Raw genomic sequence first — 12,435 nt, 5'->3', positions numbered from 1 at the left:
GAATGACCTGGGACTCAGTTTTCACAAACAGAAACAGTTGAAAAACTATGTTGCATTTTCACATCAAACAAAGGAACAAGAGAAGTAAAGGGGACTGAGCTCTGCCATTTTAAAAAACATCATATTTAATCTAACAGCCATCTAACACTTTGTACTTCTGATGAGCAGAAAGTTATCTGTGCAACTTCAGGGTTAGGGTTAGGGTTAGGAGAACACACTGTACATAGGTGTGTCTTTGTGTTGCCTCACCACTGGTTTCACTTGTGTCCATAAAGGTTTTTAAAACACATATTGATGAAGTCATTGTATCCTAAGATCCAAGGAAGAATGAATTTGTTTTTATTTCACAAAGAAAGTAATAGAAATTGATCTAATTTGAATTTGTATCTGTAATTGCAGTAGCAAGTTTTGTGGTTATCAATTACATCAGTATTGTTATATTTTAGATTGTTTCATTGATTATTGAAATTACATGCCAATAGTGTATGAATGGTCAGAGTGACTGCTATGGCCATTCCAGTAGTTACAGAATTCTGGTAGTTTGAGTTTAATTTACTGAAATCTTGCAGCTCATTCACACAATGATCATGTCACAAAGGAGAAGTGTGTTCTCATGTACAATACACAATGGATAGAAGAAACTCTGTCCTGTACCAGTTTGTTCATTTGACTGTAATTCCAAAGGTTTCCACACTGAAAACTGAACGACCTGTGCCAACAGAATGAAGACCTCATGTGTGAAGCAGTGTATGTGGTGTCATTCATCAGGTTGTGGAGAAGGAAGGCTGCATGGACAACATCCTTAGTTCTCAAATGGGTTTGTGATGATGATGCCAGAAAACCCGATCAAGTTCAGTTTTGTAGAAGTTTATTATTCTGTGTCCTTAGTATTCACAGGTTCAGATTCTTTGCTGTAGTTAGAGGTGATAGTAACATTTTTAAAAACAGGATTTTAAAAATATTAAACAGGAATTAAGTGTTGAATCAGCTGTAGCACAGTCACAACCTTCACAGGTGAAAGTCTTTCCCAATTTAACATCTGGAACTGGCCAACCAGATGTGTAATACAGGAGCCAAATGTAACTCCTGTAATAGATGTGTGCTGCTGTAACCACTGTAGAAGTATGTTTTAGGCAGACAGACTCTGTGTACAGAAGATTAAATTCAGAGCAGTAAGGTCAAACAACATTTCATTGTATGATTTTTCATTTGATGGAGACTGTGCCCAAACACCTGTGTAGTCCATGCATAATACAAAGCCACAAGCTCATACCCTAGAATAGATCTCTTTATCTGTTTCCTTGCCAGCAACATCATCCAGTCACGCAACGATCCCTGTCATTACCCACAACGGCAAAATTCTACCTGTGTGGACAGCAGTAGTTTGAGTGTCAGGTGACTAAACTTCAAAGTGGAGTAAATGATTCTGGACAAATAAAGAAATAAACTTTACATTTTTTCTTTTATTATTCATTGTCAGTTAAATCTTGAGTGAGTATGAGTTTGTTGGAAGTACAGTACATGATAAGCTTCATATTTTTTCACAAACAGACATCAAATAAAGGAACAAGGAACAAGAGAAGAAAGTAAAGGATACTGAGCTCTGCCATTTTAAGGGACATATCATCGTATCTAATCTAACAGCCATTAAACACTTTGTACTTCTGATGAGCAGAAAGTTATCTGTGCAGCTTCAGGGTTAGGTGGACACCATCCAGACATGTAATACAGGAGCGATTCTGGACAAATAAAGAAATAAACTTTACATTTTTTCTTTTATTATTCATTGTCAGTTAAATCTTGAGTGAGTATGAGTTTGTAGGAAATAAAGTACATGATAAGCTTCATATTCAAGACGTTAACATTTTAATCAATGTAGCTGATTAAAGCTAATACAGAAATAGGCTTGTAATCAATTGCAAATTCTGACAAAAACAGTCTGTCAGTATTTTCTTGGATGATTACAATTGTGTGCATACCAGATAAGGTATGAAAAAAAAAAAAAAAATCTCAGGACAAGAGCTTTAGAAATACATTTATTTCACATTAGAAATAAAAGATTGTAACAAACTGATGAATTATGTAACCTTACAAAGGCAAGGCCCTGAACACTACCTGCCTACCTCATATAATGAGTGTGAGGAAGAGAGTCACACCGGCTCAGATGTCACCCAAAATCCGCGTCAGGTGTTGGGGAACCAGCGCAACATGATGAGAAGTGGGCTACTGGAACAACTAGGGTGATAACATGAGAGCTGACCCACTGAGGCTGGAGACTGAACGACACTGGTAAAACATATGGGAGAAGGAGGCATCACATAACAACAATGCTCAGTGGCTATTAGACCTGAGAGCAGACCACAGCAACCTCCCTGAACAGGACGCAGTTACATCACAGTGGCAGATATCCAAGAAAGGGTCTAAAGCAGAGGTATCCAAACTGTTCCACAAAGGGCCATGTGGCTGCAGGTTTTTGTTCCAACCAATGAAGAGCGCGCAGTTTGACCAATCAACTGTCTGAAGACTGAGATCAGTTGATTAAATGAGTCAAGTCTGGTGTGCTGCTGCTTGGTTGGAACAAAACCTGCATCCACACAGCCCTTTGTGGAACAGTTTGGACACCTCTGGTCTAAAGCATAAAGGGCTGGACAGCTCCTGGCCCTGACATGATCCATGCCTACTGGCTAAAGAACCAGAATCAGAATCATTTAATGGCCACAAAACAAGTTGGTGGAATTTGCTTTCAGTACAGCATGTTACAGCTCACATCTGTAACAGTGCATGGCAGTCGGGAATACTCCTGACATCATCAGTCTTTGTTCCCAAACACCTGTGTAGTGTATGCATAATACAAAGCCACACATTTATACCCTGGGATAGATTTTTTCTTTTTCTCATTACTAAACCCAGTATCTTGGTAGGCTACTACCAAGGCTGCCAGTAGCTGCTGACAGCTATTTCTTTGGTGGAAACAGTTCTCTCTGTGAACTTTAGCTGGCCAAGTCTGTCATAAGTCACAAGAACATGGGGTTGCCTTCTTTGTCTCCTTAGAGACAAAGAAGGCTGTGTCCTGAGGTTCTCTCCACTCTGTCTCCTCCATGATTTCATCATCCGAGCTCTCGTTGTCTGTAGCAACAGCCTCCCCTGGACTGTCCTCTGAAGTTGCTGTGGGGACCTGTCCCTCATCAATGTGGGGAGGCTCAGTCGCATCTGGAACAGTCCTTTCAGCTTGTGGAAAGAACTCCTGAGCTGTGGGGTTGAACACAAGTGGATTTTGGGGAGTGATATTACATGACCCCTCACATATACCACTTATTAAAGTATTTAGTAGTTTAATCTTTAACAATGCATTAGAGGTAAGCTTAGGAACCATGTTATTAAAAAAGCATTGTTTTTTCTACATCAGTTCTCTTTCTTTCTAATATATTAATTGTCCTTGACATTTGTTTTCATTGGTAGGATCCTAGTTTCTCTAAGATACATGAAGTTTATGTTGTCAAGTAAGAAGTTTTTTCCAGGCTTTATTCTTGTGTAGTATAATGAGGTTCTACTGTAGAAAGTCTAATCTGGATTAACATTCAAATCACATAACTTACACCTCCATAATGGTTGAATGTTAAATCTTTAAAAAAGCACATTATTTTCCTCTGAAATGTTGTGGAGTTGTGATGTAAAGCAGCATAAAATGAAAATAGTCAAGTATAGCACGAGTGTTCTTGGGTGAGAGTTCATTGTCCATGTATTTATGCCTACAACAGGTTGTTCAAGGATGTTCAGATGACCCAGTGTTGATGCTGGAGCAGAGTTTTTACTTTTTAGATCTGGTCAGAAGTCAAAGAGCCATTAAGCTTGTGCACAAACCCCAAAGAACAAAAAGAAGATTTCAGGAAATGAATCTACATCATGTTCCTCTGGTGTTTGTAAAACTGCCAGAACAGATGCTGTGATATTCAAACTTTTACTGAAGATTAGGCCCATAAAGCTGAAAGAACATGACTGTGTTTATGGAAATCTTATTGTAAATTGCCGAAAAGATACTGTGTACGTACACATCAGGTAATGCACGTAGGATTCAAATGTAGGAAACTGGATGGGTGTGTCTGTGCAAGTTCTCATGGATGGGTGCGTAAACAAAAAGAACTACTGTGTCTACACAACCTGACTTGTGGGACGCACGTCCCTTGGGGTGTGTCCTCTTCTGACTTCAACATTTAAAACAGTCGAGAAAAAAGCAGAAAACAATTCAGTATCTGAAAGTACGGAAGAAATGCAGCAGCCAGGGCCTGGTCATCCAAACAGGTAATAACCTTTGTCTTTGTGTCCGACATGAGAATCTGTTAGACACACAGAAAACTCAGACAACAGACTGAATGAATTTGTGCCATTTTTCATCCTGTCACGTTTTTTTTTTTTTTTTTTAATGTAACCGTGAAGTTTTAAAGACTAGCTCATTAAATGACACAAGTGTGTGTTTCTTGTTTCTGTGAATGACATGCTAAGATTTATGTCCTGACACTTTCCTTGTTGAAGGTGCTGGAAAAAGAATTTGGCTCCTTTACCTGATGAAAAGTAGCAAAACCACTGTTTAAAAAGTTCTGCAGTTAAAATGAAGTGCAGAAGTACTGCTGTCAAATGAATTGACAGTATTAATAGAAAAAGTACTCATTGTGCAGATAATTGTTCATGTCATATTAGACTACTCATTATACTGTATAATGAACATTTTAGGAAAGCTGCATTTTACTGTTGTTCCTAGCTGCAGTGGAGCTGAAATGACTGTAAAATATTTGGTAGTTTAATAAATAACAGTGAATCACATTTATATGCTGATCAACAGTTTTGAATGTAAAAACTTCAAAGAAGCATAAAAAACATAAAATGGAAAGTATAGCACGAGTGTTCTTGGGTGAGAGTTCATTGTCCAGCACACACGTACTACTGCGGCATCCTACCAGCAAATGTTAGTGGTTTGCCAAGCTGCTAGCTCAGTATAACAAACAACTATGACTAACACTAACACAAACAGCAAAGAAGTAAACCTGTTGCAAATCACTAACAAGATACTGTTGATATACACAACAGGTAAAGCAAATAGGATTCAAATGTAGGAATCTGGATGGGTGTGTAAACACAGGGAATATTTTAATGTCCTCACTCTTTCTTTTTGTGTGTTTCTCTAGTGGCATAACCAAGAAGAGAGAAGACTATCTGGAATGCCCAGACTACTTTATGGCTGTCGCCTTACTGTCAGCCCAAAGGAGCAAAGACCCAAGCACACAAGTATGTTTGTATTTGTGATGAAAAGTGTCCAATTGAGTTTGAACAAAATGTGTTTTTAATAAGTGGCAGAAAGGTGTCTATAGTAGGCAGAGGTCCTGAGGCAAGGGGCCTGGTTTCTGATACAGTCACCATTCAAATATTGGAAAGGGTTACGAGTATATTAATAGTCCTTGACATTTGTTTTCATTGGTAGGATCCTAGGTTCTCTAAGATAGATGAAGTTTATGTGAGTGAGAAGTTTTTGAGGTTTTCAGGCCTCACTCCTGTACAGGATAGAGTGGTTCTACCACATATACCCTTAGTTAGTTGTGCAGCAGAGGGGAGAGGCCCAGAAAGGCCCATAAGCTCTTAAAACAGTTATTACAAATAAACAAATGAAGAAGATGATGTTATGGCAAACCCAGGCCTTAAATCTTGAAACAAACACAGACCAGCGCTTTCAAATTATAGAATAAAGGCCACTTATAAATGTGTGTGTGTGTAGAAGATCACAAAGCTGGAAGAATTTGAAGGGACCCCATTAATGTCCAAGCCTTTAGAGTGTGTGGGACACCACTGAAGGTAGTGGACTGTTTACTGCTTTTACTCTTGGATTATTTCATGATACACTGGACTGTTTGACATTTTGAGAAAAACAAATGCAGCTAAACCAAACTGTGGAACCTGTCTCTCCCTCTCTGCAGGTCGGGGCCTGTATAGTGAACCAGGAGAATAAGATAGTTGGCATCGGTTACAATGGTATGCCCAACGGCTGTGACGATGACCTGCTACCATGGTCCGGGTCTGCTGACGGGTCTTTCCGACTTGACACTAAATACCCATATGGTGAGAATGAATATGTACACACACTAATCATTTTGGTTTTATTTTTTCGGCAATCAAACAGTTTATATGCAAAAAACATAAAAGCTCTGATGGTTTCATCTTAAATCGTGTGGAGGTTTCCTGGAATTAACATAATTCAATTTTAAAGACAATAGTGAATGCAGAAAGACTGTAATTCATTAGTGGTCCATACGATGCTGCTGAGTTCTCCTCATCTATAAGGTGCGGTAACACTTTAGAATAACGAACCGTTATAAGACATTTATAAGCTATTAGTAGATATTAGTAGATAGTTAACTAATCATGAACTAAACACTTATATACATTTGTAAATGATTATTAAAACACTTATTAATTAAGTTATAAGACATTTATAAACTATTAGTACATATTGAACTAATCATGAATAAACCATTTATAACTAAAGTTGTATAACATTTATATATGATTTAGACATTATTAAAAATGCTGTGCCAACATTGTTTGTACATGATTTATTCATCATCAACTAATTTTCAATATGATCAACCTTATTAGTAAATTATTGGTGAAATAGTGTAGATGTGTTAAAAAACCCACTGTACCACCATTTGTTTATTCATGTTTAACAAATGATTTGTTAGGCATTCATTTAAAAAATCTATAAATGATTTGCAGATGTTATTATGTCCCCTAATCTAAAGTGAAGACTATTCATTATTTACAAGTCTGTTAATGTGCCACCATTTGTTTATTCATGTTTAACAGATGGTTTGTTAGGTATTCATAAAAAAATCTATAAATCATTTGCAGATGTTATTATGTCCCCTAATCTAAAGTGAAGACTATTCATTATTTACAAATGTCTGTTAATGTTTATAAATGATTTGTGGACACTATTTCACCAATAATTTACTAATAAGGTTGATCATATTGAAAATTAGTTGATGATGAATAAATCATGTACAAACAATGTTGGCACAGCATTTTTAATAATGTCTAAATCATATATAAATGTACAACATTAGTTATAAATGCTTTTATAATCATTTACAAATGTATATAAATGGTTTATTCATGATTAGTTCAATATGTACTAATAGTTTATAAATGTCTTATAGCTTAATTAATAAGTGTTTTAATAATAATTATTAATAATTAAATAACAATACAAATGTATATGTGTTTAGTTCATGATTAGTTAACTATCTACTAATATCTACTAATAGCTTATAAATGTCTTATAACGGTTTGTTATTCGAAAGTGTTACCTAAGGGGCTATAAACTTTGTCCAGCAGAGGACGGTACAGGATAAATAATGAAGAAATCTTAAAATCTTTCTCTATTGAGAAGATGCCCTCACATTCTACTCATCACCATTCATCTTTCTCAGTTTCTCTTTTTCTCTTTGTGTCTTCTCTTTTCTCTTAGTGCTTAATTCAGAGTGTGATTGAGGGCAAGTAAATCATCTCCTCTCATGAAGAGCTCTGTCTCCATTTCTTCGTGCTCTTGTTTTGATTTTTTTGACTCTTTATTAGATGAAATGAATATTCCACAGAAAATCAGTGTATTCACAAAATACTTCAGCAAAATAAGTGACACTTGAACAAAACAAAAGCCTTGAAAGCCCAAACGGTGACCCCGTTATGCTGCATCTGTATAATACTATTGGGTCATCTTTGTCAGTTCTCCTTGTGGAGCTTTTGTGTTCTCTCTCTTTTGTTCTTCTCTGTTTTAATGGACGTGATGTTTTACCCTAATAGATGGACCCACAAGGACATTTGATCATATAAATGAGATATTTCACATGATAGATGACACACGTGTCAGAGTTGGTGATTGAGCAACACCTGTGTGCACAAGATAGGCTGAGCATTTTCTATTTAAGGTCCTGGTACTAAGAATTGTTTTAAAACTCTCCACAAAGGTCCAGAGGGACCGAAAAGTTAGTGTTATGTTATGGTAGTGTTGGTATGATTGATAATTGAGATGCTGAGCAAGAGCAGTGTACAGGAACATCTTTCATTCTACAGAACTTAGGAGACATTTTCCAATGCCCCTGCATCTGAAATAGTTGGATGTGTGAATACCGCTCATAAACAAATTTGTTTTAAACTGCCCATGTAGGGACAGATGGTGTTACAGTAGTGAAACACTAAATTGGTGTAGGACTCTTTTAAATGAAAGGGAGTCCTCTGGAGAACATGATTTTGTTCACTAAATTTTATTGCAATGAGCCATTTAAATATTTACATTTGTATAGAATAAATAGAAATGTTTGCCTGATGGTGACACTAGAGGAACAGGATAGAAAAGGGTTCACCCTCCTCTGAGCATGAATGTTTTCAGGAAACTTCAAGACAGTCTGTCCATGTTTTTAGTGGAAGGTAAAATTATGTTAGAATTTATCCAGACTCATCATCTGCTGGAGGTAATGAATATCATCAGAATCATCAGAAAATTGCATGGAAATCTGGCTTTTTGCTTTCAAAACTAAAAGAAAGTACAGGATGGAGGGATGGACAGGCTGAATTGATCTAGTGGTTTTAGACTGAGGCCCAATACAATGGAGGTAAATAGAATTCTGTCCGTTTGCAATACAACACAATTAAACGTATAACAAGAAGACATGCAGTGTCTTGTATTGACTGGAGACCATTTCAATACTCTGTCCTACAGTGTGCCACGCAGAGCTGAACGCCATTATGAACAAGAACAGTGCTGATGTGAAAGGCTGCACCATGTATGTGACTTTGTTCCCCTGCAACGAGTGCGCCAAGCTCATCATCCAGGCAGGTGGGTGTTGATGACACAGGCTCTTATACTCCACACACTTGTAAGTACTGATACTGAGTTTTTATGTTTTTTTTATTTTTGTTAATTTTTTAAGTATTAACTGCTTATAGATGCTGCTAACTGTGTCCCCGTATTTTGTGCTCACATTCAGTGTTTATAAATTAGGAACTTTCTTGATAAACCACCTCTGATTCAATATATTTAGAATTATTTATATTTTCAGATTTCTTCATAGTCAGAGGAAAAACACTGACCCATAATGATCTAACAAATAAAAATAGCTGTAGCTGTATTAGGCAGAAGTTACTGCAGAGAGTAACAGGAGAAGAGAAGAGAAGAGAGAGTTGAGAAAGGAGAAAACTATTGGAAGCTGAGTTAGTAACAGGTATTAATGAGATCTAAATGTGAACATAAGAAGAAGGAGAGGAGCTCAGTTCATCCTATGAAGTCCTCCAGCAGTCTGAGCATATAGCAGCATAACTAGAGGGCGGTTCAAGGAAAACATGAGCCAAAATCATCTATAAGATTTATTAAAGAGGAAAGTTTTTTGCCTGTTGTTAAACATGGAGAGGGTGTCTGCCTCCTAGACCCAAACTGGTAGATGGTTCCACAGGAGAGGAGCCTGATAACTAAAGGATCTGCCAACCATTGCAGTTTTGGTTTCCACACCACCCAAGATTTGTTTTCCACACCGCAGTATACCTTATAATTGAAGGTATACTGTGTTGTAGCCCAAACCAAACCTTATCTGGGAGCTGAAATGTTAAGTTGTTCCAGCAGAATTAAAACCCTGTCTGTCATTTGTTCAAATCATTGTGTCTGTTACTATGAAACAATGTCTGTTTTGATAATTAAAGAAAGTAAATACTTGGCAGCAAAAACTGGTATAAGGTGTTGTGACAGATGGTCTATAATGTCATTCTGGGGGTGTATACAGACAGTGTTGACAACTTAGAACATTTGTCCCCAGATTTACCAACTTTACAGACCCCATTTGCATTTTTTTTTAATTATTTTTTATTTATCTTTTTGAACAAACGTTAGCTACTGACGAGCACACTTTTTCAACTTTGGAAGCCACAGGCTTTGGATCAACAAGAAGAGCTCTCTGATACAGAAAAAAGTTCATCCCTACGAAAGATAATCTAATTCATTTAAACTTAGTGGTTCTAGTCACCATTTACTGAAATATCTTCCTGTGAGCCAAACATTTGAATGGATGGACGTCTCCATTTTGTTTATGGTCAAGCACTTCCCCAGGTAAAAAGCAGATCTTTGCTAAGGAGACTAATAACAGTCTTCTTTTGTGCTCTTCATTATCCCTCCCTCTGTCCAGGTTTGAAAGAAGTGGTTTATCATTCTGACAAGTACCATGACAGACTGGCGATGACTGCTTCCAGAAAGCTGCTCAGCATGGCAGGTGTACACTGCAGGTGAGAAACAAGTTTTTCTATGGCACACATGTACAAAAAGGCTCTCAGGTACTGTTGGTTTGTGATGACATTTTTGTTCCGTTGAAATAAGAATCTGACATTGAAGACTTAGATTGAAGACTTAGATTTAAAACTTAGTTCTCACTGGTGTTTCAGTGACATCAAGACAAACATGTGACCAATTATTCATAAGAAAAATACACAAAAAAAAAGAAAACAAAAATTGTGGGCAACAACAAGGCAATAGGGTAACTTCTTATCATGGCTGGCTAACTAGCATACATCCTACAGTATTAAAGTGGTAAGCATCAGGGGTTATGTTAGAATGAATAGAATGAATTCAATAGAATTAGAATGAAATTGAACTTCTCTTACATTTTCTTTATCATACTCACACAAGGAAATTAGCTGTACTTTGCAATACATTAATTATTCTGTTTCTTTATTTTGAAGCCCTCTATGTCAGAGATGTCCAAACTTTTCATGCCTGTTTTATGGTAGTATACATTTTTTATGTCTATAAATTACATAGTCCCAGGCCATGGCCCTTTTTATTTAATTTCATTAGAGAGATTATCTTCAGGAGTGAAGATAATCTATCTATCTATCTATCTATCTATCTCTCTCTCTCTCTCTCTCTCTCTCTCTCTCTCTCTTTCTCTCTCACACACACACACCCACACAAACACACACACACACACATACACACTTCTGTTGACAACTTGTTCAGACCTTGTGAACATTTACCAGGGGACAGATGAAAGTATGACTTGAAAACGCAATGGAAAAGTGACTTTCGTCCTCATGCATGATTATATTTGGTGTTTTTGCAGTGTGTGTGTGTCTGACTTGTGTGTTGTTTTTTTCCTCTGTGTGTCTTAACAGGCAGTTCAAGCCCAAGAAGACAGAGCTTGTCATTGATTTTGATTCCATGAATTAAAATCAATGAATTCAAGTAATTGAATGCTGAACACCTTAACCAAGAGAAAAAGCAAAACAGACGGAGAGGAGGAGGAAGACTGATGAGATTGAAATGGGCTTTTAAATGGGCTTTTAAATCTGCTATTGTACTTACAAGTAACATTTTTTTTTACAACACTTTGTCATTTAACAAAGAGAAAGCAATTTTTCTTTTTGGAGAATTTAACATACTTCATCTCCTGTGGCGTTTTAACAGCACATCTATGACTAAGACCTGTGGTACTAGCTTGTATTCCAAGCTAACAAAGTAATTGTTTTTATTAAATGACAAAATGATGCTAGATTAGAATGATCAGTATAGCTGCGTTGTGAATGGCCCAGTTATTCCAGTGTGAGCTACTTTTCTGTGATTGGAATGTGCTATTGTAAAATGTCTTTCTATTCTCAGTGATAGTAACACAACAGTTGGCTACACTGATTGATTGTAATGCATTCAGGAATGCCTGAATGCTGTGGGTGATGGGTCATAATGTTTATGTTTAATGCAAAGCGGCGATTCTCTAATTTTCCCTGAAAACACTGCTTTTATTTCAGATTTCTCTCATGGTGCTTTTACAATCACATTCATTTATTGTATCTGTGGATGATTAGAATATCTTCAAAGACCACCTTCAATTACATTGAAAACTTTTTTTTTTTTTTTTTTGCTGTCATACTGTCTAACATGCTGTTATGACAACCATATGAAACCTCATCATTTGTTCATAACATGTCTGTGTATTGAATAAATGAATACAGAGGCTTCAGAAAGTATTCCCCTTCACTTCTTGACAGATACCAGATACTTGTCCTGAATCCACTGTAGCATTGACTTGGTCCTGTGCTTGGATTTGGAACATTTTGGAGCAGGTTTCTCCAGGGCCTCTCTGTATTTGGCTGTACTCATCCTTCCCTCAATTCTCACCAGTCTTTCTGTCCCTGCTGCTGAGAAGCACATATCATGATGCTGCCACCACCATGATTCACCATAGGGATGGTAGTAGCCAGGTGATAAGCAGTGCCTGGTGTTCACTAGACATCGTGTTTGCAGTTCTGCCCAAAGGATTAAAAGACCACTCTACCATAAACTGGTATCCCAGTCTTCTCTGGTGGTCCCAGACACAACAGGTATTGACAGTGACAGATATTAGAGTAATGAGA

The 12,435-nt window shown here is 37.0% G+C and overlaps 2 protein-coding genes across 2 annotated transcripts in view; both read left to right on the top strand.

Moving 5' to 3' along the window:
- Window positions 1-12,005, top strand: part of LOC121180658 (deoxycytidylate deaminase-like) — a 28,109-nt gene extending 16,104 nt beyond the window's left edge. Inside the window, exon 7 of the mRNA XM_041036250.1 lies at window positions 11,326-12,005. Within this exon, the coding sequence (XP_040892184.1) occupies window positions 11,326-11,337 (12 nt within the window). The 3' untranslated portion in view covers window positions 11,338-12,005. The remainder of the gene's footprint in view (window positions 1-11,325) is intronic.
- Window positions 4,234-11,331, top strand: LOC121180659 (deoxycytidylate deaminase-like). The gene is made up of 6 exons (XM_041036251.1): window positions 4,234-4,299; window positions 5,181-5,280; window positions 5,964-6,105; window positions 8,765-8,881; window positions 10,218-10,314; window positions 11,200-11,331. The coding sequence occupies exons 1-6, from the start codon at window positions 4,268-4,270 to the stop codon at window positions 11,252-11,254; spliced, it is 543 nt and encodes a 180-aa protein (XP_040892185.1). The 5' UTR covers window positions 4,234-4,267; the 3' UTR covers window positions 11,255-11,331.
- Window positions 12,006-12,435: the final 430 nt, after the last annotated feature.

This window comes from Toxotes jaculatrix, chromosome 4 (assembly GCF_017976425.1).
Source record: "Toxotes jaculatrix isolate fToxJac2 chromosome 4, fToxJac2.pri, whole genome shotgun sequence".
Lineage (NCBI taxonomy): Eukaryota > Metazoa > Chordata > Actinopteri > Toxotidae > Toxotes > Toxotes jaculatrix.
The sequence above is the reverse complement of the archived record's forward strand: the minus strand, read 5'-3'. Positions and strand labels throughout refer to the sequence as shown.

Bases quoted from the DNA above. Each gene is read 5' to 3' on its own strand.
- LOC121180659 (XM_041036251.1), top strand. From the start codon at position 4,268: ATGCAGCAGCCAGGGCCTGGTCATCCAAACAG. The intron at 6,106-8,764 runs GTGAGAATGAAT...TCTGTCCTACAG, and splicing joins TGACACTAAATACCCATATG to TGTGCCACGCAGAGCTGAAC. The intron at 10,315-11,199 runs GTGAGAAACAAG...GTGTCTTAACAG, and splicing joins ATGGCAGGTGTACACTGCAG to GCAGTTCAAGCCCAAGAAGA.